Consider the following 25,681-nt stretch of genomic DNA (forward strand, 5'->3'; position numbering starts at 1 on the left):
TCCTTTCTTTAATAGTTCAGTTGATGGGGTTCTGGGTTTTATTTTACTCCTGAAAGATTTTTCCCCAGCTAATTCAAAAAGAAAGAATTACAATTGGTAAAGGATATTGTAACATGAAACCCTCTTGTTAGCCCCGGTTCTAGTTGTATGCATTTGGGAAGTAAAGCCAGCAGGACCTTGCTGTGTGTGTTTTTCCTTTGTGTCAACACTGTTGAGGGCAGGTGCACCTCTGCCATGCCAGAGAGGAGTTCATACAGGGCATCAGCTGCAGGAAAGCACCACTAAATCCAGCCTGGGTTTGAAATGCTGTTTACAGTTCAACACGGATTAAGAGGCATTAACATGACAATCCATCTATTTGAAGGTAAAACGTTCATTGAGAGAACAGTGCAACAGGGCAGTTACACCCTGCAGTGATGATGAACAGTAACTGTAGGATTAGCAATCTCCCTGAGGACTGGGGGCAACTTGACTAAATGTCCCGGCTCTAACTACAAAGGAACGGCCACACAAAGCGGAGATGCATGTCTGTGTCTCTGTGTGAATGAGAGTGTTCTCTGGATAAGGTCTTCTCCAATCCCATCTGGAATGATGGTAGAGCTGGAGTTTAATACAGTGGGAAGCAAATGTGTTTGCTGAAGTCAAATAAAAAGTGACTAGTTTAACCTGAAGCATGGGAAGTGAATTGCAAATTAGTGCTGGGATGAACACTGATGCAAGGTATTTTTTGTCATTTTCTAGCAAATACGAACATCTGATTTTTGTAGCCGAATACATGTCAAATAATCGTTCGGACATTTGTCCCAGCACTAATGCAAATACAGTCTGTGGAAACATAAATGCATGTGTCAAGCTATAGTTTCATACCCGATTTCTAACAAAGCCTGTCCCAGTTTCAGTACTGATCTAGGCAGGAGTAACAAGAGGATTCAGCTGTCATGGGTACGTTCCTTACACTACATCTGTTTCCTATTGTACTATGCTTTTACTCTACTACAGAAAGTTTATTAACTGTTTGTTTGGAACAAGTTATTTGGATTTTCAATTGCAACTGCCTTTGCCTGTCTGGTGGTGGGTTGCTAGCACTGATCTGCTTTCAAGAGCAGTAAACCTCAGGATTAGCATTTTTGTTCTGCATTCTACATTGTTGCAAGACGAAAATGGAACTGCAGTCATTTATTTTAAGGAAGAGCTATATTTAGCTACAGCATAATCCTGATAAGCAATCTGACGTGAGATCTTTTGTGATGAATCATTTTAGAAATGACTGCAAAGGACAAGGTAATTGAGATGGTAGCTACTGTAGCTTGACAGATGGGTGGGAATTGAAATGGAAGTGGCGTACCCAGGATCGCGCAGGAGGTGAGGGTCTGAGGTGGGGTGAGATGTTGTACCAGTATGGGGGCACATGTCTCAATGGACAGTGCACAGTACCGTCTGTTTAAGAACTACACTGTCCCGCAAGCATAAATGTAATGGCTGTCAGTTAAATTCTGCCATAGCCTTGTATGCACTGCACTGTCCTCATTAACAGAGCAGATCAGCTTTACAGCGCTATTTTAAGGCATTGTAGTGTTGCTGTATTCTAGCTGCACTAGAAATGATCTATTCAAGCCTAAGTTTGCTTCCAAGACTGGATGTACTCTAAGTTAAATGTGCTAGCGTGTCATTCCATGAAAATGTTACATTTGTTAGATTACTGTAAAGCCACAAATATTTGCGACCAAAATATTTGGCGAACCGCATCAATAAAACCTATTTTGCTCCACAAATGTTGGCGACCTGTTGCAATATACGAAGTATGTATTGTTAGTGGAATTTGATATTCTTGCCAAAAATTCATATGTGAAAAATGCAGAATTTAAAAACTTGCAAATATTTATGGCTTGTTAATGTCCAACATTTGCAAGCTCAGGACTTGTTGATGTAGGACAGACCTAATGCCACACACATCCTGAACTTGCCATTGGTCTGACATGGAGGAGTTATCAGTGAAACTGGAATTACCCCACAGTTAAGTTTAACGTTTTCCTCAGTTGTGGGAGCCTTTTCCCTTTCTCTGATGTGTTGCTTTAGTCTCTTGGCTGCAGTTTGAACAAGTTTCTATCTAGTATCTTCAGAGTTAACAGATCTCCAGCTCACAGCACCACTGAGAGGATAACTTCTGGGCTGGGCTGGGCTGTGATGTGCTGGGGATACCTGTGGGGTCTGCTATCTGGCCTGGCTGTGCTGGGTATCCTTTGGGCTATCCGGCCTGGCTGTGCTGGGGATAACTGTGGGCTGTCCGATCTGGTCTGGCTGTGCTGGGGATCCTGTGGGCTATCCAGTCTGGCTGTGCTGGGGACCCTGTGGGCTACCCGATCTGGCCAGGCTGTGCTGGGGACCCTGTGGGCTATCCGATCTGGTTGGGCTGTGTCTACAGTTTATGAACAGCCAAAACGTAAGACAGGCTTGTGATTTTTAGTTTGAAGATGATGACTTGCTTTAATAACCTCCTGCTCTTGCAGACAGAGCTATATCTCAATCACTACCTCTGCCAGCAGATTGAGGGGCTTTTTCTGATGCCCTGTTGTAGCCAATTATTCCCTGTTGGTAATATAGAAAAGCTGCCAACACAGCCAGACAAAGTACAGTGCAAGAACCACTGTGACGAGAGCCCTGTTTACAGTCTACCAAGACAGTCGGTGAGTCAGAGGACTAATCCCCTCTTATGCAGTCTGGCCCCCTGCCTGGTACACTAGTAAAATAAATCCTATTAGGGGACTGAATTAGCTGCTTCCCTGCCCTGGCAGTAGGGTCACAGCAGGAGAGAGATTTCTGCTGAGCCATTGTGCTGCTCAGTGGTGTGGGAACAGAGACCATTTCAAGCACAGCCTCCCACCCACAGACTGCTCTGCTGCTCCCTTTGAATTTGAAGCGTTAGCCGCTACATGCTCTAGGTGGTGGTGGAGTTAATGTTTAATCCTAACTCTGGACACCTATCAATATAAAAGCCAGGGCAATGGTTGAGTTGTAAATGCAGATTGTGATGCTGATTCTCAGGTAAACATCACGTCACTCTACATGGTGAACACCAGAACTGCTATTTTCACCAGACTTTTATTATTCACTCCAACCCTTCTGGAGACTAATTGCATTTGGCCACAATCCGATAAGTGATTTTTTTTTTTTTTTTTTTTTTTTTTTTTTTTAAATATATTTAACCTTTTCAGATACTGTGTGATTATTGTGCGGACGCGCTGTATATGGGGGCACTGGTTTAAGTTCTAAAATATATTGGTTTCATGCATTCAGAATATGGCCGTGACCCAGCTGTGAGGACAGTTTTAATGGGTGTCCTCCATCTCTTTGCACTTTGAAAACTGCACACTTCCCCAAGCACTCTCTCTCTCTTTCTTTCTGTTCAGTTTGAGTGGTTGATCTCACTTTTTAAAACCATTTATAATTCAACTGATACTCGCTCAAAGTGTGATTTCCGACATCTAGTCACACACATGCTTTCCAGTACTTTCGGTCAGTAAGAAGTGTCATAAAAAAATACTGTGCTTGGCTTCAAAGAGATTTCAGAGAGGAAAATAAGCAATTTATGCGTTTTCTTTGCACGATTCTCTGTTTTCTGACTGGAATCTCGTTTTTAGTTAGGTTCTCATTAGCAGCAATAACACTTTGCTGAGTGTAGGTACAGGTTTTATACTAACAGGTGAAGTATGTTAATATTGGGGTATCCTCTCCTTTTTTTATTTTAGGTTTAATGATTCATATGTTTCTAAGTGTACGTTGGAGACCTCTAATCAAGCTGAGTGTACTTTCTCTTTACTTGCAGGCCTGACACAGAGCGTGTGAGAAACACTCAACTTGATTAGAGAGCCACCAATCACATTAGAAACATAGATTAGAAAATGAGTCAATTAAAATGTCTGTGCATGATGTAGTATCATTTATTCATCTGGGTTAAGGAGTTGGTTGTGTGGACTAATTAATTTGACTTGGTACAGGAACATGATTTGAGAAGTAGTCGAGAAATTTGTGCACCTCTGTCAATCCTTTTTGTCTTGTTTGAAATTTGTTCATATTTCGAAGGTTCCATGTTGGCACACAGTGCTGCTCTAAGTGGATTGTTGGCTTAACGCCCTGCTCTACAGCTACAGAGAGAGGGGCTGGGGAGGTTGTCAACATTCATTATTGTGTGTTGCTGCCATCCCTTGCGGCTTTGAGAAGGGGAGTTTGAATTGCGGTAAAAGGTTGATTTGCAGGACATCTTAAACCTGTTCTACAGGTCCGTTCCTTTCCAAGCAGCCTCATTGACAGACAGGTTGAAAGAGGGCCTCCATGGGCTTGCATTTCCCCTGCCCCAGGGATATAGCTGGGGTGTGCGTCAGGGTTTGCCCACATCTTGAGGATGAAAGTAACCAGCAGGTTTATAGTGGGGATCGCTGGAAAACCATTTTGAAATTCAGACTCTGCCATTGTTGAAACTGCCAACAGGGATGTTCGTGTATTGTCCATAATAGAAACACAATTATTGTCCATAATAGAAACACAATTCTTATCCTGTGTATAGATGTCATAAGGTGCATAGAACCTACAGAACAATTCTGTTTAATGTTAGTTCCCAGAGTTTCTGCTAGGAGCCGCTTCACTTTGTGGGCCTCTCTTCTGGCTGTGTGAGATGGCATTTCCAGTAAGAGGCTCCAGACAGATCTTCCACCTATTGCACCTGTTCAGAGAAGGTCCACGATTGGATTTTAACTTTGTTTTTCCATTCTGGCCTTGATTTTCATTGTGATGAAGCTTTGTATGGGTTCCCATGATGTATGTTTTTGAGCGCCCTGATTGGTCAATTAAGCTACTGACGTGAACCGCAGCCATAGCTGGCTATCGGGAAAACTGTAACATGCAGGAGTGAGTTCTGCTCTGCTGGAAGTGCTGTGGAAATGAGTCAGCCCCTCCAATTCACTGTCTACTGCAATCTGCGTCTTGCATTTCTGCTCAGTTCTTTTTCAGTTCAATGGAGTTATTACACTGCTAGGAATAAAGCCGCATGTGCATTTGAAAACTTGAGAAAAATTAAAATAAAGGTAGAGTACATTATGTTTTCCACGTAGTTGGTGTGTGTTCCTTCAGTGAAGATAACATTAATCTCTGAGCGGCCAGGCACCCTGCCAGTTTTTCTTTCAAAGCAATGCAGAATATGTATTGTGCCGTTATTTTAATACAGCCCGTTACTTCCTTATGCAGGCGGCACCCTAATCATGTTTTTTACTGTATAAGGCTGCATATTTTTTTATAGTTTTGTCAAAGTGAGGATAGATTCAGATTTTTCTACTGTTCAGAGCCCATCTGGAAGCTTACCTTCACAACATGGGGTATGGCTTCAAAATAATACAAAGTGATTGATTGTAGCTGACAATATTACCTATTGGGCACTTTCATTCATTATACAGGTATAGGTCTCAATTGCACAGTTTTGCTCTTTTGGTCTCTCTCCAGGGCCACCATATCCCTTTTAGGCTGTGGTGACCCAGATTGGACACAGTATTCCGTGTGCGCTTTCACCACTGCATTATACAGCCTCATCAGAACACATTTAGTCCTCCCGGGTTTTATCATTGAACAAGGAGTTAATAAAGACCAGGCAGGCTGTAGACCTTGAGGGCTGGAATTATGAGTCAGTGTTCCATTATAGAGTGTCTTTAACCTTAATGTACATAGAGATTCCAAATGAAAATGAGTTGATTACATCCAAGCATGCACAGATTTTAGTTGCACACTTTTCTGATGATCTACAAGCTGCTAGTCTCAAACAATAAAAGTGTTGTTCACTGTTATGATATACAGAAAGCCTTCGGATGTAGAGATTAATCTGATTATGGATCCAGGAATCGGGAATACTTTGAATAAAAAACTTCAAGGCGTTAGTGAATGAATTCTAATGTATGTGCTCCTTCAAAAGACTACAGTATGGTCTTTGTTCTGTACTGTGCGTGGCATATTAGCATTTTAATAAAGTGCTTCAGTTGTAAGTATGGTGGTATTTGATTTATCATGTAATCCACTTATAGCAAGAAAGAGTCCTGGTCCTCTATTCATTCATTGAGAAGTTCAAAAGCAGTGTATCTACATGCTGTGAGTCTTCAGCAGAGCAGATGACGTTGGCAGGGCTGGGTTAAGACAGTACTGCTTTGTTTAAAAGTTGCCAAGCTGGATTTCCCCTCTTACTGATTGGCTATATAAGTTTAGGTGAGTTTAATGTTGCGCTCACTGTAAAATCTGGAATGGCTCAAACTGTTTTGTAATGCAAGTGCCACCTATTGGGTGAAATGTATAGTGCTGCTGTATGTGAAATCTTGAAGGTGAACCAGCCCCTTTAAGGAACGCTTCAGCAGTTAGGTGCTGCAGAGTGCTAGAGATTTGAAGCACAGTGCAGCGTGGAAAGTTTTGAACATGGGGCTTGCCTGCGAGCTCTGAAAGGACACCTGCTCTGAATACACGGCAGTGCAAGTCCGTCAGGTGTGACTGGGGCCACACTGCACAAACAGCAGCTCTCTGCTGCACGGGCTCCCCATCTGTCGAAATGGGCTGAAAAGGGATTCCTCATTCGAACAGCTAGCAGGTATTCCGAACCCAAGACCTGACTCTCGCTTCATGTGCATGCAGGACAAAAAGCACATTATGAAAGCTTGTCATCGGCAACACTGGCATGTGAAAGAGGACAGCTCTTCACAATGTGCTGCTACTGTTACAATATACACAATGCATTATTTATATGTGCTGTACTTAGATTCTCTATGCTTTCTGCTCTGAGGCTGCTTAAAAGGTATTCGGTGACAAAAATGAAGTGTTTTTGTTTTATATAACCTGAATTTAAAATGATTATCAGAAGTATATGTGTATAGTATGCAAGGGAAGCCAATGCATAAATGTTGTCCGAAATAATACTGTCTACTGTACAGAGGAATGTTTCTTGGCTTTGTTTAATATGGAGTTAGTGACCGTGCTTACTAGCTTGGCTCTTCAACCGCTGCAGTGAGTTGGCTCGAAAGTGACCGGGATATGCAGCAACAGCTGTATCTTCTGTCCCCTCCAAGGGTGTGTGTGAGGTGGTGGTTTTTTTTTTTTTTTTTTTTTAAATATTGAAATTCAGCATTTAGACCCCACGTTTGAAAAAGGACATTGGTTAGTAAACCTGGTGAATAATCGAAGCATAAATGGCAATGGAGAATTAACGAACACATAATAGGATTTTAAATGTGTAAGAAATGCAGGAAAATCTAGACTGTTTAAACCACTCAAGGTAACGGCACTTCCACAAGGCTCATGAAGAAGCAACTAGAGTTTAAGATTTAAAGACTCTTGATTAGCCAAGACCACTGCAGATGCCTTAATCTCTTCGCCTCCTTATTGGGATTCTGCACTGTGCCGGGTGTTGCCAGGCAGCTTGAGTGGTCACTGGGCTTGTACGGTAATGCTAGGTCATTGGTAGGGCTGGGTATCAGCAGTGTCTTCGCAGTACAATCCGTATTACAATACAGTAAATGAAACATAATCACACGATTGTCTCATTTGCTTGTGCAGTTGTTTGCAGTAACACTGGTAAAGCACTTTTGGTCAAATTAGCTGCACAGCCTGTTATGCTTTTGTTTGATGTTTTATTCTTTTTAAATACATTTATTTAAAACAAAATTACAAATCAGGGCTCCTGATAACTTTTTAGTTTGACACGCTTTTAAAGGGAGGGGCAACATTTTTGTGTTACAGGCACCTAACCATTTTAGTCCCAGTCTGGAGCCCTGCAAATTCCAGCGTTACACATTTTACACATGGTGTGACTTATAGAACATGAGGCGAGTCTACACTGGATTTTAAACTAGCCAGATCAGGTAAAATTTTGCCATCACGTTTCACCGTGTGAATTGGCACATCCCTAGTCATTGGGCTTGGACAGGAATGCGGGGTCGCCCCTAATGTGGAACCCCTTGTAAATCAATGCCGAGCTATATAAGCCAGGATTCTCCTAATGGCAACAGGACATGCAGGGGGTGTCGCTGCGCAGATGTGTCTCTTGGGATTCTTGCATTTCCAGTGCAGGGTCTGTTCGGTATAGAGAAGGGGCTTGTAGTGTTGTGTGAGAGCAGCCCATCTGTCAAGCTGCAGAGGCAGTTGTGGGTTAACGCCACAGCACTGGCTCTATTGTGTTGAGAGATTTCTGTTAGGGGGCAGATTACTGGGCCTCTAGGGCGTGAGGAAAGAGCTTTGCCAGGGGTCTGATCCAGACAGTCAGATTGCTTTGAGACGTGCACAGTTTAAACCTGCACAATCTCTCTTCAGGTTGCTATTAATTAGGGGGCTCTGCAGAGCTGCCTGGTGCATGCGGAGCTGCACAGCACAAGAGGCTGTCCTGACGTTCCCCAAGCAGACATGCCATTCATTGGAAATCAACATCTGTTCACAGTTTAAAAATAGTTATAGGTTATAGTTTCAGAGTAATCCCATAAATCTTGCCTGTCATACACTTCCATTAGCTGCAGTGTGTAGGTCTTGAAAGAAATGTGCAGTTTTTCTCAAAAGCGTGATCTATATAAAAAATAGATTAGTCACCTGGACAGTGATGCTGTTGTCCCCACCAGTCCAACCCCTATTTCCTGTCATAACCAGCCTGCTGCTATTGAGTGACATGTTTTGTAGCAGCTCACTGGTTACAAAGCAAGCCTTTTTACCAAATGAAAATACATGTCTGCTATAACACACATGTCCTTCAAAACTGCATATGAGAGACCTGTATAGCAAATGCATGAAAGAGAAGATGTATGGGATTGTTTCATCAACTAAAACCACTTTAAGAAGCCCCTTGGACACACAGGATATAAAAGAAAAAGCTCCCTGCTTCTCCTGGCACACAACCTAGTATCCAGTCAAAAGGCTTGTGGGACTGTCTGAATGGTTCTTTATTGAATTTGTTGGAGTTCGGAGGTATTCTTTAATACAAGTTTGACTCTTTCGTTGTAATGCCCCTTGCCTCTCTTATATTTCTGTGTTGGTCTTGGTGTTGCACCTTCTGAACACAGTGGCTATGCCTTCGCTATTCCACGGTCGCTAACAAGAGGTTGAACGCAATTCTAATCCCTCGATTTGTAAGGCACAGACCTCTTGGCTTCCAAACGTGTCGCTCTTAATAAAGTAGAGCCTACCCTGCTTCCTTCTGTCAAAAAATCATGTGCTCCTGTTTTAACAATGCCGGAGTGTTGTGCTAGAAATCACAGGCCTTGTGTGGAATAAACAAGGGAATCTGTTTCCCTAGCAACAAATTGCTGGGTTTGCAAAAAAAAAATTCAAAGCACGCAAAACTAAAGTACAGCTAGTCATACTGGCTTACTTTAACAGTTAAGATGAGTATTCGGAGTAATTTAGTTTGTCAGCAAATTACTCAAGGTAACTCGCTCATTCCTCCAAGACCTCCTAAGGTAGCAACTCAAGTGACATTACAGACTGTATCGACTCATGTTTAGAGATTCTGAGCCATCACCAGTAAGAGCCTGGTAGATAAAGTAGTTCTTGTGCAGTGCTGAGCTGTTTCCAGACCAGCAGGAGCCTGGTAGATACCGTAGTTCTTGTGCAGTGCTGAGCCGTTTCCACACCAGCAGGATCCTGGTAAATGCAGTAGTTCTTGTGCAGTGCTGAGCTGGTTGAGTGGGGCTAATGGTTTGGCCCCCAGAGAGATTCTCTAACTGCAGTCGTGCTCTCAACCAAGAATGTGAAAACTGTTTTAACAAATGCGGGGGAACCTGAATTTTCTGTGTTTGGAGTAAACTCTTTGTTCAAACCATGCTTACATGGAATGTATATATGAGTATTCCCTACCACAACATTGAGAGCTAGTGATTTTACAAGGACCCACCGTATACACAGACCCCCCCCCCCCCCCCCCCCCCCCCTGCTTTATGGGACATTTGCCATTTTTTACCTCAGTTTATCTATGTTAGATATGCAGTGCACAGCTACTCAGAAGGAAGTGCTTTCCTTGCACACTGCCAGACTAAAGCTCTTCCATTATGAATGTTTTGTGGGGAGATCTTTGACTAATAGTACATCTAATGCATTCATTATTACTTCACTGATATTCAATTAGGATGTTGCTTGCTGATTGCAGCTCTAATGTTGGTTCAGATAAGTTGTTTCTGCAGTCACATGCCAAGCCATCTCACAAGAACAGTTGGAACCCCAAAATGTTTTCTAGATGGGGGTACAGCACACTGCATACTTTGTTTTTAGTCTTTGTTGCTCAAACCCCTGCTTATGTGCAAACTGGTACAGGGATTGTGAATAGCAGTGCAGGGAATGCTCCTTGCATGGAAGCACGGTGAGTGGTCGGTTTAGATGCCTTGCTTCTACCTGCAGCTACCATGAAATTGGTGCAGCCGTTGGTTTTAATTCCAGGCTCATCCATCCAAGAAAAACTGCTTCAGTTTGACTAATGGAGGCGTTCAGGAGTTAGAGTACAAAAGCAACATAATGGTGGACATGACTGTATCCGAGCAGAAGATGTGAGATTTAAAGCTGATCCAAAAGGCTTTAAAGAGCGAGAAACCAGTTTATCTGGAAATGATCGCTAATGAGCGTGGGCAGAGGAATCCCTGTATCTAGGCCTCTCTGAGCTCTGTATGCACAGAACACACGGCAGGGGAGCTGGAAGGGAACATGCCCCCAGGCACTGCGACACTGTGAATCATTACAACAGCATCTTGCCCAAGTGAAATGCGTCATTTTGCTTAAGTGATTAACCGATAAAGCGATGTGTTGGAGAGGGGCAGATGCATTTCCTGTTGATACAGTAACAAGGTGAGGGATTGTACAGTGCATGTGCTCTCTCTCTAGGAGAGGCAGTGATGGAAGTTCTGTTCCCCATCTGGGCGTTAGACGAGGAGGCTGCTTCGATTTATTTGTAATATATAACTTGGTGGTTTTAATGTTTTACCTCTTTCATAAAATAGCAGTTAGAGACTGAAGAAAACGCTGCATTTCTACCTTCCTGTTCTGGAATCTGGTCTCCATTGACTAGTTCCTCTGCAAAACTGCACATTTGAGATCTGAGAGTCAGTGGAATGCTGCACATGTCAACGGTTTCTAAAAGGTTACGATTTCTCTTCATTGTGGCTCAATAAGAGCTCCTGTGCTCATAGTAAGGTCCTGTCTTAACAGCATGTTGAGTGGAGGTGTAACTCCTTTGCGGAAGGTTTATTAATATAACGAATAGGAATTTCAGTTTTGTGAAGCAAACCAATTAAATAATGTGGCTGTGCACATCAATTGTGTACAGTTATAATATGATAAATAGCATGCTTCAAGTCCTGATCTGACAGCATGCAGCACAGACTGCTCTTATGTGTTACCGTTTGTTTTCAGTTCAAACAAGTCTAAATTGCAGTGAGGTTTGTTCTGCTGTTTACAGTATTATGCAAACAGTCTTGTAAGCTGCAGTACATTTCATTGAATTCCCTAAATGTTTTTTTTTTCTTTTCAGCAGTATACTTCATAATTACAGTCCCACGTATTTCTATGCATTCTGCTTTCATCTTCCATAAAATAGCCAGTTTGATCAATAAACTTTGTCTTCGCTGCAACAGCTGACCCTGCTTTCGTACAAGACTCCTACGTTACTGTCTTTCATTATGGTAACGTCTTAAATTACCGTGCCTGCTTCTGTGGCTCGAGATATTATCAGCTCATTTAACGTAGGGAATCTGCTTCACAATTAAAACATCCTTAAACTCTACAGTAAGCAATGTAACCAAATCTATTACATCTGTGATAGTTGTGGCTGCTGACTCGACTTTATGTACCCTGTGATTTGACTGGCTAAAGGTAATGTTGCTTTTATTAGAATTCATAACTTTTTTCAGCTTGGTAACCTTTTCACTTCCTTTTTTGTTTAATGTAGTTTTTTGCTGCGTTATATCCCTTTGTTAAAATAATTCCGGGCATATTGTTAATGGAATGTGTGCAACGCACAAACCTCAAGTGTGGTTTTATTTTTCGCTGTTCAAAATTTTCTTGAATGCAGCGGTCAGCTGTTTATTAAGCTCCATTTTTACACAACAGTACTCGCACATGTTTGGTCACCATCACAACTACTGCATGAAACAGGGGTTACCGTATTTTGCTTGTTTTAGTACAGCACCCCTCTGCACTTAGTCATTACCGTCCTTCTTGCACTTCAGTTTATTAAAACATGTGATGTGTGTGTTTTTAAAAAAATGTTATACAGACAGACCATCATAGCGTGTTCATAAATATTGACACATGCTTTTAAAGGTGCTGTTTGACAAGTTTTGTTTTGGTTTTTTTCCCGCATTTGCAACCCAGTAGCTACAGTCAGTAGTGCTTTTTGTCAAGTATAATGGTACAACCCTCTGTTGTGATTTCATGTATGGGAGGATGCACAATGAATCGTTCCACCCCTTCTAGCTGGGGGAGTAATGGATTGAAGTTCCGAATGCTTTCAATACAATTGCCAAGGATTCATTTACAGTTAGTTCTGATTTATTGTTCTACAGAGTCCTGACTTTCACCCCTCGGTGAAAGCTCAGGAAATGTTGCTTCAGGTCAGAAATGTAAGAGCTGGGAACTCGATACAGCCTCAACTAAAACCAGTTTGAATGTGTTGGGGCCTGTTTTTCAACAAGCTTAATTAGTGCCGACACTGGAGAGATGTGCATCGTGAAAAAAGGAATGCATTCGTTTAAGTAACAAATGGGCTTTTTGAATGCACTTTTGATGCACATGTTTACCTTGGAAATGAATAGTGAAAGCAATGTAATACTACTGTCAGTTCCCTTGCTGTCATATTTTATTGCTCTTAGAAGCTCTCGCCGTCTTTCAACACGATATGTAAAGATCACAATGACACTGTGGAGCCCAGCTGCAGTATGTGGGAGTAGGTTATCTTACTCGTTCTTCTGCTCCAAGCTGTGTCAGTGCAATGGCTGTGTCAGTGTCATAATACTGAGACACCACTGATATTGTGATTTGCCTGTTTACTCCAAAACACACGATAACTGTACCAGTCTTCACCAAACCTTTATCATACACTCCAGCCTCCTGTAGAGCATTTAGCTAGAAGGGTGATAAACCAGTTTGAGTGTGCTGGGACTTGATCACATTTATGTTTTCCAGGTAATTTGCTCTTTTGATTACTTGCCCATTTAATTTTACTACATCACATTAGGTGGCCTTTAAAAAGCAGTCCACACGCATACAGGGGGTCCTCATAATCGTGTAATAATTGCACTGTCCCTGATGGGTCTCTGTTCTGAATGAGGACCTAATTAAGCCTCTCTGTTCTATAAGAACAGGTAAAGTGTTCCCAGCTGAGCAGGTATCCACCAGCAGGTTATTAACCATTCTAATTAAAATCTAACTGGCTGAGATCATATATAACGCTAAATAAACCCCTTTCCAGCCAGGCAAACGGTGCATAATTCATCCGTCTTGTCTCTCTGGATTAATAACGGCTCTGTGCTCCTTTTAAAGCTTGAGAGCAAATGTCGAGACAGATCGATAGTGTTTTGAAGAGTATGTGTTAGTGCTGCGGCTGCCAGGATTCAAAATTTACTGCTGCCCTCACCTAGGAATACTGGCTGAATCACTTGAGTAACTTAAAGAAATGTTTATTTCAGAAACATGGAGCCCTACTATACAGCAAAGGAAACATTATAAATAACTCAGGTTGAAAAAGGTTGTGACTAGAGCCTACAGTGTACTTTTTATCTTGACTTGGATTGTTAATTTTACTTTTGGAACTGCAACTGACTTTCTGTCCAGTGCAGTTACTAAGGCTTGAGCTGATCACTAAGGGCTAATGGATAATGATGTGCTAGTCACCATTAATGCACACACAACACGTTACAATTATTCAAACAAACACAGCTTGTTTTCCGAGGCGATGGTTCCCATCGCAGAATGTATAATTATATAAAATTATATATTTGCCTGAATGACATGTGAAATAACACATATTTACATTTTATTTCACTCCTATTTCTTTTAAAATTTTATTTATTTTTGTTCCCAAGCCTTCAAAATGAAAGTGTTTTGAATTTTAAAAGAATATGCATCCAGCACTTCTTGCAGCATGTAATGTAATTGTAATAATTGAGGTCTAATTTATCATTGTCCAAAATCCCCCCCTCCCACTAATCCACAGCATGTAGTCTGGACCAGCAGTCCGGTTGATGGAACTTGGGACCCATGCTTTGACTCGCGACACCAAAGTGCCTCTGCAGTCTGTTATTTACATGAAGATGTTGTGGTGTGATGCACGTTCATGTTTACTGCTGTATATACCTTTAAACAAGCAGCACACATTTCTACTGGCTATACATTACAGACTGCACTCAGTAACCCTTTATGTACCTAAAGGAATCGCTGACACACAAGGAATCGTTTCACCCCTAACCCTCAACTTCCCTTTGTACTGTATGGCATGTGTCTGTCTGAAATGAGAACCTGAGCTTGCCTTCGTCTGTACCTTTTGTAGGAATGAAAACCCTGCAACGAAGAGATTGTTTTCCAGTGTTCCTCCTCTTGTGATCTTCCCTTATGCAGTGTGGTCACAGGGGCTGGTTTTAAAGCAGTGTATATCTTGGCTTCCCTACGTTGGTTTTCCACATTATTTTAAATTGCCTGTTCACATTCTGTGATTGTCTCTCTTACTCCAATAGAGTCTCATTCATTCTGTACTTCAAGCTTTACCCTGACTGTCTGCATGCCTGTGTCCTTGCAGAGGGAGATGAAGGAGCAGCTAGTGGCCCTGCAGGACAGTGAGGGGGGACACATGGAGGCCCTGCAGCTGCTGCAGAGACAGCTCACTGAGACCAAGGTAAGTGGACACTAGCATGCAGGTCCGGTGAAACAAGCATGCAAATGAAACTGATCTGTGTGGTGGACATGATGTATATGAAGAGTGTGTATAGAATGAGCAACGAAAAAGGCAACTATTTAAGGAAAATTGCATAAGATGTTCATCCCTGCCCAAGAGCGAAGAGCTTTGTACATACTAAGAGGAGCACCGAAAAGTGACAGGCAAACCCAGAAACTGGTAGTCAACTAATCGCACATCACAGGGTTATGAAGAGTGCGGTTTCAGAGGGATGGATGCACAGTTTAACTAATCGAGCCTACAGGAAACTGAAAGAGATCCCTTTGTGCTTGCAGGCTCGCCTGTAATACAAGTCTGCACAGTACTTTATCTAACGCAATCAGGTTACTTGACCTCTGCTGTACATCACAGCCAGAGCAGGGCTTCTATATGCAGTGCAGCCCACAAGTATTGACACTCTGTTTCAGATACTCAATCATTTAGCTCTCTGAATGATTGATACTTGTTAAATACTGCATTCATCTTCACTGACCATACATATTGTTTTCCCATCACCTTAAAATAGAATAAACAGAGGCACACATGCAGTGCATCCTTGTTTGTTTTTTGTCGCTGGTGTGACACCCTGGCTGACCTAAGCCCTCGCCTCCCCTGGGAGTTTCCGTCCACGGTCGGCAGTGTAATAGCCTGGACTTGAACCGGCAACCTCCAGGCTTATGGGGCTTATCCTGCACTCCACGTGTGTGCCTTTAATGGATGTGCTGCTCAGGAGCCCCTACCCCATCGATTTTAAACATTAAATCAAAATCAGCAGATGAATTCCCCCTGACATTCATAAAGGGCATTCCTGTACTGAGTGCCATCCATGTTGCTTGGAATCCCCTGGGTGTACCTGTGATGTTTTCTTTGTGTTTGCAGAACCCTTGTAGTTGTGCACAAGGTTTTGATAGAATTGCTGCAGTTTTGCTTTCTGGGCTGTGACACAGGGTTTTGGCCAATTTCTCTACCAAATAATTTGTTGAAGTGGCTGTTTCCACCTTTCTACACTCCTGCCTAGAAACTGATTAATGACAATGTCAGGAATGCAAATTGGTGTATTGAGCAAGTGTTAAATTTGGACACCGCCTGTAATGGAGGGGAGGCAGGGGTGTCATTACAACAGCAGCTGCAATGCTGTGAGGCGGCAGCATGTTGTTGACTTTTGTTTTTGTTTTGACAGTGAATAATTAAGATACAGGGATGTTTTGAGACAATGGGGGCTACTGTGATCAGGGCCATTGATCATTTCCACAGAATTATTTTTAATTGCAAAGGCTGCAAGAGTCAAGCCAGCCTCTTGAGTACAAATATCAGGGGCTTCTGCACTGCCTGTCAGAGCCGCTGGAGCTGCCGTTGCAGGTTGGTTTATATTACTTGGAAAGCCCTTTTGGTGATATCAGAAAGGTTTAACCACATAATTTCTCCTCATCCTTGCACATTGCAAGGAAAATCTCATTCAGAGGTCACCTCTCGTTTCAGCAGTGCCCTTGGAGATCAGACTGCCCAGAGCAAACCTCCACTCACATGCTGTACAAACCAACTCTGTACAGCATCCCAACACCCTGTCCTGCTCACTCGAGGGGAGTCCCATACAAACACACTCTGAACATCCCAACACCCCATCCTGCCCACTTGAGGGGAGTCCCATCTCCATTAAGGATGCAAGCCTGTTATGATCATATTGTTTTGTATTCTCTTTCAGCTGTTTTTGACAGTCAGTTTTCGGTAAAACCGAAGTGAAAGTTTAAATGAAAAACTGAACTGCATTTGTGCAGCCAAGGAAATAGGACATACCATTTAAAACACACATGTTGTTTTTAACTGTGACAAATAAGCTCAGTACAGTGTTGTTGCATAATAATTTCCCTAGTACCCCTGTTCTTGCTGTGGTTGGGTGTAATCACATCCTGAGTAGAGCTGCAGCTCATGTGATACATACAGTACACATACAAGGCTCTTACACTTGAATTCAATGTTGATTTTTAAAATGTGCAACAAAATGATCAAACAAAACTCAATACATACACAGTAAAGGAAGATCCCTTAATATTAAACTGACCTGTGCATGAAGCATTTCATTTCATTTCATTTCATTTAAAACTGGCCCGCGGTATCCCACGCTTGTTTTTCAGCTTCATCCAGTTTACTGCTTATTCCAGTTTCACAATGGTTTGGGACCACTAACATTTTCTTTTCTTTTAAATGTATTTTGCATTTGGCTGTTTAGTCAGTTTAGCATCATCATTACATTTTTTATTTCGTCTACCAGAGTAATTTAACAGATGAGACAGACTATTGAGGGCAATCAGTTAAGTCTTGTCATAACTTTTGACTTATTTTACCATATTAAAATGTATTGTATTTGTAGCTCTGTCGATACTGTATTTAACTCTAGCACAACACCCTTGACTTGCTGTGTTACTGTGAAGACTCCTGCAATAAACACTGTCGGGGGCAGGGGGAAGTGTGCGCTCAATCGCATGCAGATTCAGTGAGTCACACCTGAGAGGAGCAGAGAAGAGCTGCGCTTAATGCAAAAAAGAATTGCAGGATACAAATTTTAGTAAAAAATAAATTTTCCTTTGCTTAAACCCTTTACACAAAAATCAATGCATCGCCTCAGCCTTCAATGGTACAGCCCTGTTGGAAGTTTGACAAACCTACTATAAAAATAATAAATACATTTCCCAGTGCTGCTGGGCAATGTCCCGCATTCCTGACTTGCATCTATCATTAATTTGTTGTGAATACTTTAAATCCGCCCCAACTACTGAGTGACAGCACGTTCCTACATTTCTATTGGAGACTCCTCTTGCGAGATTTAAAATGAGATTACAATTAGGAATGGAGACTTGTTAGCGGGATTTAAAACTGTCTTACAGTTAAGATATGGAGGGTTTAAAACAGAATTGTGGCGAAATGTACAAAAATGCCTACACAGAAAAACCCCAGAAGAATGTGTCCTTGACCATAGAGATTTCGTTGTGGAAGAGCAAAGGAAAGCAGGTACAACTTAAGTGTGCAAGTGCTGTCGAGTTACTACTGTACATATTTTGACAAAAAAAAAAGCTCAAGCATTTTGGGGAAAAAAACACTAATTTCATATAGTATATCAAAAACGAAAATAGCTAAAAGTAAGCACCAAAAAATACAATTTAATAAAAAACAAAAAACAGAAGCCCTAAATATAATATATGACAAGGATAGTGCCTGTAACTGCATGTTGGCTTAGTCTTACTGGACGTTTTTCGTACAGAACCGTGCACTTCGAACAGTCTCTAAAATATAGTGCAAGGTTCTTTTGAAACTGCTTTAAACCCAGGTAAATGGGCTGCTTGGGGTTCTGAGACATTTTCACACATCCCACTTCACTCTTGTGGTTTGTGTTGCAGAACCCCTTGATGTTGTTGGGTTTATGTGTGTGTGTGTTTTTTTTTTTTTTGTGTTTTTAAATCAATTATCCCAATTTTATAACTCCAGTTCCTGGGAATAAAATAGCACAGCCAGTCAGTAAAATGTAACCACTTTTTCAATTTAATCTCAGCACCTTGGGTTACAGGACTCCAGCATACAGAAAGAAAACACAAGCAGTTTAATTTAGCAGTTACATAGACTGTAAAAGCACCCGCAATCTAGCACAGAGAAAACGGCGATAAGCCACCTTCCTCTGGGAGGACACTGGAAGAGATGGATCAGCTACCGGTGCTCACTAACCTATCCTGAGCTCACGGCTTGTACACCCTCGCGCTACGTGACTTTGTGACCTGAACTTGTTTTACAGCTTCTTTTACAGTTCTCCTCCACCCTATTTCATCGGGACACTGACCGTTTCATAACCATGTGTTTTTCCTGAGGCGTTGTGCAGTTGTTTCACATCCCCCTCCAGCCATCTTAAATGCCTTTTTAGGGAGCTGGTTAGAAAGCCTGCTATAGTGTCTAATGTAATGCCTTCATCACCATTTTCTTTTTTAAACACTTTGGATTTTTGTTAAAGCTTCATACTATTAGTTGCTGTTGTGATTATCCTTGGCAGAGCTTCCTTAGTGAGTGTATTTACCTCATGAGGAGACTGTGGGGCTTTTAAAAGGTGCGCACCTGTAGGGCATGGACTGCCTCGCAACTGCAGGGCCACTGTGTGTGTGTGTGTGAGGTGTGTGCATGAGTGTGTGTGCATGTGTCTTTGTGATGGTGAAGCATTAAAGGCCTCTCTCCTGAACCTGCCCTTTTAATGGGACAGTCTGAAGATTAATAGCTGAGATTTTGTAACTTGCTCAAATTGTGAAACTAACACTCCAGTTTGATTTTAGCTGAAAAAATAGTTGCAAATTAATTAGCTTGATCCCTCAGCCTGCTTACCTGCAGGCCACATATAAAATAAATCAAACAAAGCACTTTTACCAGGTGCTGTACAGAGTACACATCTGGTGCAATATAACTAGTCCTAGTCCTGGGTTTCAGACCCAAAATCATGTATATTTACGAATGCAGGAGTTTGAGCAATAAGACCCTTTTTAAATAAGTAGTTCCTTCCCTGTATACTCCTTCATGCTGCTCAGAGAAGAGCAGATTTAGCAGGGGCCCAATTGCTGAAATGCCTTTAATATACAGAGTAGGAACTCCCATTAGCCCTGCCCCTGTGAAATTTAATAACCCTGTATATGTGTAGAGTATAAGAATGCCTTTGCTCTCCCCCAGTCGTCTGCAAACAGCCTGCGTGCCACACTGGCCGATGCGTTTGAGCGACTGCACCGGTTCCTGCGCGAGCGGCAGAAGTCCATGCTGGAGGAGCTGGAGACAGACACGGCACGCACGCTCAGCGACATCGAGGACAAGATTCAGCGCTACAGCCAGCAGCTGCACGACGTCAAGGAGGGGATCCAGATCCTGCAGGAACGCCTGAACGAGAGCGACCAGCACGGCTTCCTGCAGGGGGTAGCCCTGACCTCTGAGAGGTAGGACCGCTGCCATGGAGAGCTTCCACAGGACCAGGCAAACTGTACTGCACGCAATCCGATTTAGAAAAACAAGTGCCTTCGTTATTTCTAGAGCAGCTTTTTAAGCTGATGGATGGATAAGATTTAATCACATGCATTCAGAGATTTCAACTCTATCATAGCTCACCTTTTTTTAGGTAACCCTAATAAGCATTAGTCTTATGTAATACTTGCGTGACGTTTTTGTTATATAGTCAGCATCTTCCAGGTAAAGCAAGGACTTAAAGTAGCAGGACTGGGTTCCTCCGAGGAGCAATTTGAAGGCCGTGGTGCAACAAGAACAGCTTGGAAGGCATTTTGAAGACTCATTTTAGTGGCTAAAGCTCCTGTTTGTTTTTTGTTTGTTTTTTTTTTTTTTTTTGTTTTTTTTTGTTTTGTGTTTTTTTATTTATTTTTTTTTTGAACAAATTTGGCTACAGTTTCTGATTGGCTAGTTCAGCTGTTCTCAACCAGGGGGCGTGTGAGAAACTTTCTAGGGTGTGTGGTGAGCATTCTAATGGAGTAATGGTATTGCAAATTAAAAAAAAGATATGATTTTACACAATTCAGATTTATTATTACACTATGTAACACAATTTTTGTTCCTGGGTAGTAAGTGTTATTTCCTAATTGCTTATGCCTCAAAAGTATAGAAAATGGCAATTATTCCCCACAAACTTTGCTTTTGTGACCAGGACAGGTAACTTTCAAAATATCACTATTTCCAATGAGAAAACAGGCGAATTTGTGTCTTTTCGTTCACATAAAGTCAGAAAAAAACAACATATGAATCCAAATTAACATGTATTTATACTAAAGTAATACAAAAATGACTACAAAAGATTTAGAAGTGAGTAGTTTTTCGAGATTTACGATTACACTGTGTACAGTATAGTTACCCTTTACCTGTGACCTAAGATGGCACAGCGGGGTAGGTGAATTAGGTTTAATGATAAAGATTTAGCGCTTTTGAGAACCTACACACAACTGAATTGGGGGATTCTCAAAGTCAAATCTTTAGCCCTTTCGTACCAGCTCTGTAGAATTCAGGGATGTCCTTGAAAAACCTGCTAACCTATGAACTCTGAGAACTGAAGTGTTTGTGTGGTGGTGTTGAGTTTTTCTCCCACATTTATTTTTTGTTTCTTTCTTATTTCCTGTACTAATTTGTTTTTTATGAATTGACTGCTGTTTTACAGTTTGGTTGAAGTTTCAAATGAGCCTTCCTTATAGCCAAGTCCTACTGCACAGGTTTGTCATGTCGGCTGTCCTGTGCACTTCATACTTTTATTAACAGATGCATTGTACGATTTTAGTCTAGTAAGATACTGCTCCCAACAACAAAGTACCTGTTCTACCAACACAGCTGGGAACCATGAGTTTGTGTATGTTAGCAGAGCTATTGAAACACCTGTGCATCAAGAATGAACACATTGAAAGGGGTTCACAAACTTGGCTTGGCTTGCGGCACCCCATGATGATGTATAGAAATTAGATTCTTCTTCGTCTACTCCTTTTGTTGCATAATAAATAAAAGCTAACACCGGTGGACGTTCAGGTAAGTCCAACAGCAGTGCTCATGAATATTCTTGTGTCCTGGCTCCCCAGGGGCTTCATAACCACGATTAAGGCTGCCACACACCAGACGAGATGCAAATTAATTTTTTCTTCCCCACCCATTGAGCGACGAGATACTTTCGCAGCGACATGACCATACCTACCAGAAGCGACACAGATGCGATGCGCCAGATTGGAAAACTGCCAGATTGATAAAAATATGATCAAGACTGGTACATATTCATCAACATGATGTAGTAATTCTGTGTGTCTTCTCTGATGGTATTTCAACATATGTGGCAATAAATCATACGTACCAGGGTTATCCATGGCCTTTGAAACGGACACCTTTTGTATTTTTTCACAGCAAGTATTTTCTGTCATTTTGGATACCAATTCACCCTGGTGGATACTGTGCATTGACGCTGTTCTCTGATTGGTCGATTCTGTATTATCGCACGACAAATCGTAAAAAATAGGATTCCATTCTGTTTATTTCATGTTGCTCCACTGTTGCCCTCGTGTCACCCTCGCATTACTTGTCTTGACCTCTGTGGTGTGAAAGATACTTAACAAAAGTATAGCTTCTCTTCATTTTGTAGCATCGCTGAACAGTTTTGCTTGTCGCATCGCGTCTGGTGTGTAGCAGCCTATACACACAATGTTAGCAGAGGCTTGGAAACCTGCTGGGCTCATTTTAACTCTGGTCTTTTTCAGAATTAAAGGGAAGATCCATGAAACTAACCTGACATATGAAGATTTCCCCACATCCAAATACATGGGACCCCTGCAGTACACAATCTGGAAATCCCTCTTCCAGGACATCTCGCCAGGTAAATGCTATGAATCTCCTGCTGCAAGCCTCTCAGCCAATTCCCACGTTCTCCCTTTCCTAGAGCAGTGGTATTTTGTTGCAATGCAGCGGCATACCTTATTACAATGGAAACGGAAACACTCTTTTCCAACCCTGTTGAATGTGAGCAAAACAGCTGTGGAAATGAGCCAAAGCACCTAACTGAAATGCCCATGGAGTACCTCAATAATTGAGTAGCTAGCCTTTCTCGCAAACTATGGACCAGCTACAGTACATGATTTAAAATGCAGGTCCTCGTTTTTACCCTGGCAGTATGATACAGTACTGTTTTTTCTCATTTTGGATTCTGATATGCCCAGAACCTCAGGCTTGTGCTCTTCAGGTGGTGGTAATGGTATTTGCTCAGCATTGTGAGACTCTTGACAAACAGATCAGCATCCACAGAGTAAATGTTGAGCATTCACCTGCATGATGTCACGAACCGGACTGGTTGCTGCACTTTCCCAGAAAGTCTTTTTCGTGTTCAGAAACAGACTTTTTATTACAATTTGAGTCTGCAGAATGGAATGCAACAGAAGTGCAACTGGACGGCTGATTGCTCCTGATGCAGCGATCTTCACACAGCTAGCAGCATTGCAATGAAAGGCATCTGTGAAATCTGCATTCTGTAGGTGCACCGAATTTAATAGGGGTGTGGGTGTGTGCGTGTGTATAGTATTGTTAAAAATGAAGCCCTCAAACATGCTACCCTGATTTACATATTAGCTTCACCTTGATGTAGTTCCCATTGTTCTGTTGGTGGCCAGTGCTGTTTGCTGGTGATTTTACTTTAATGTTTAATACTCCAGTATTCTAAACGTATATTAGGGGCTTTCAGAGCGTGGTACACCAAGGTGCTCCTATGCAGGTCATGGTGTAAAGGTTGTGTGGCCATTTATTCAAGAGCCCTCGTAAACCACCAGCAAATAATTCTGAGAAAAGAAGTAGAGGACTAGAAAGCAGAGTCAAGGCTGTTACATTTCTGTTATATATATATATATATATATATATATATATATATATATATATATATAATATACAAAGAAATCCCGACCGTGGACGGGAGTTCCCAGGAGGTGGCGCTCAATTGGCTGGGCTGAGCATCGTGGGGGGGGGGGGGGGGGGGGGGGGGGGTATAGGTCGGCCTGGGTGTCCTCTGCTCACCGCGCACCAGCGACCCCTGTAGTCTGGCCGGGCGCCTGCGGGCTTGTCTGTTAGCTGCCTGGGAGCTGCGTTGTCCTCCGACGCTGTAGCTCCTGGGTGGCTGCATGGTGAATCCGCAGTGTGTAAAGAAGCGGGCGGCTGACTGCACACGTTTCGGAGGACAGTGTGTTCTTCTTCGCCGCTCCCGAGTCAGTGCAGGGGTGGTAGCGGTGAGCTGAGCCTAAAATAATAATTGGCCATTTCAAATTGGGAGAAAATAAAAAAAATAATTGGCAACGACTAAATAAATAAATAAATAAATAAATCAATCCTAGTTTTTGTAGCTGTACAAAACAAAGCCAATGAAATTCAGACACACTCCTGTGAAATGTTCCATTTGTACCTGAGATTTTAAACAAGCTGCTGGAAGTGACAGCGCTGTTAATGATAACATTATTAAGAAACAAGCAAATACAGCTGAGATTCATAGGGTTATAAATTTCAGAGCAGTTACCGATTTTTAAATGATTTAATCAGCATACAGACGCATTTTTTTCTTCTCCTAGTGCGTCTGGGAATATTTATATATTTTCTATATTCATAGCAACTTCTGTATGCAAAATCATCTATGGCCATGGGAATGGTTAATTCCAGGAGATGGCAATGTGGTGTGCATTGTTAAATCTGATATCGACAGATCATGAAGAGATTTCTGATGAGTGTCGGTGCCTGTGCTTATCTTGCAACCGCTGAAGCTGCAGTTTGATGGATTTACATGAAACTGTGTAATTTTTTTTCTGAATGCAACAAAATAGTGGAGGTTAAAAAAAAAAAAAAAAAAAATCAGTGGGGATACAACGTAATGGAAGTACAGAATTTGCTTAAATCAGTGTGTTGGACCAAAAAAATATACCCGACAGCCACAAGCCTGTAAAGGGGGCATCCGTCCACCATCAGCCCATAAAATCCACCACTGTTTCTTTTGAAGAGTGTAATCTGTGCTGTCGTAGATAAGGAACCGTGTGCCAACCCAGCGCTTAACTGTCAAAGTATCTCGGATCTGCTAGAATTAACATGCAACAGGGGGAAGCAGCCTTTATATATTACAGAACCTGTTGAGGGATGCTGTTTGTAGAACTGGCAAGTGGAGGGCAGCCTCACAAAAATGTTACAAATTGCAGCCATTTAGAAATAATCAAAAACCAGTTTTTGTGAAGCTGACACATGTATTTATTTTTTTGTTGTTGTTTTTAATCAATCTGACAGTATGTGAGCATTGATCACCAAGTTCTGTTTGATTCTGAAGTCTGTACAGGAATAGCCTAAACCAAAACATTCAGTAAAATAAATAAGATCTTCAAAACAGGCCGTACATCACTATTTCATGCCTTCATCGTTTTGAATGGATTTAAGGTGTTTTTAATGGACTTTTTTTGTATCTACTGTAGCTTTCTATTTATTTTAACTCCTGATTCGGTTAACCAAATTCTAATTTGAACTTAACCTGATAGGACGTGCAAACCCTGACCGTCCCGCTCTGTTCTCTTGCCAGTGCCGGCGGGGCTGACGCTGGACCCCATCACGGCTCACCAGCGCCTCATCCTGTCTGACGACTGCACCATCGTGGCGTACGGGAACCTGCACCCTCAGCCGCTGCAGGACTCCCCGCGCCGCTTCGATGTGGAGGTGTCCGTGCTAGGCTCCCAGGGCTTCGACTCTGGTGTGCACTACTGGGAGGTGACAGTGTGTGAGAAGACGCAGTGGATGATCGGCCTGGCCCACGAGGCGGTGAGCCACAAGGGCAGCATCCAGATCCAGCCGGCACGCGGCTTCTACTGCATCGTCATGCATGATGGGAACCAGTACAGCGCCTGCACGGAGCCCTGGACCCGCCTCAACGTCAAGACCAAGCTGGAGAAGGTGGGCGTCTACCTGGACCACCCCAAGGGTCTGCTGGTCTTCTACAATGCTGACGACATGTCCTGGCTCTACACCTACCGGGAGAAGTTCAGTGGCAAGCTTTACCCTTACTTCAGTCCCGGGCAGAGCCACGCCAACGGCAAGAACGTCCAGCCCCTGCGTATCAACACCGTCAGACTATAGGCGGGATGTGGGGTAGGGTAGGGTGGGGCTGGGGGGGCGGGCAGTGTGTACAGACTTGAGATCAATTATAAGTATATAATTAACAGGCTCTGCTTTTACGGGTTACCAGATTGAGGTAAATACCAGTGCTGCTCTCCT

General features: G+C 42.3%; 1 protein-coding gene across 2 annotated transcripts in view; it reads left to right on the plus strand.

Moving 5' to 3' along the window:
- The window catches only part of LOC121329314 (E3 ubiquitin-protein ligase TRIM62-like), a 42,115-nt gene extending 16,434 nt beyond the window's left edge, over positions 1-25,681 (plus strand). For both annotated transcript variants that reach the window (XM_041274864.1, XM_041274863.1), the window contains 4 exons: positions 14,780-14,875; positions 19,610-19,866; positions 22,162-22,277; positions 24,993-25,681. In XM_041274864.1, the coding sequence (XP_041130798.1) occupies positions 14,780-14,875; positions 19,610-19,866; positions 22,162-22,277; positions 24,993-25,543 (1,020 nt within the window). In that variant the 3' untranslated portion in view covers positions 25,544-25,681. The remainder of the gene's footprint in view (positions 1-14,779; positions 14,876-19,609; positions 19,867-22,161; positions 22,278-24,992) is intronic.

The sequence above is a fragment of the Polyodon spathula genome, chromosome 16 (assembly GCF_017654505.1).
Source record: "Polyodon spathula isolate WHYD16114869_AA chromosome 16, ASM1765450v1, whole genome shotgun sequence".
NCBI lineage: Eukaryota > Metazoa > Chordata > Actinopteri > Acipenseriformes > Polyodontidae > Polyodon > Polyodon spathula.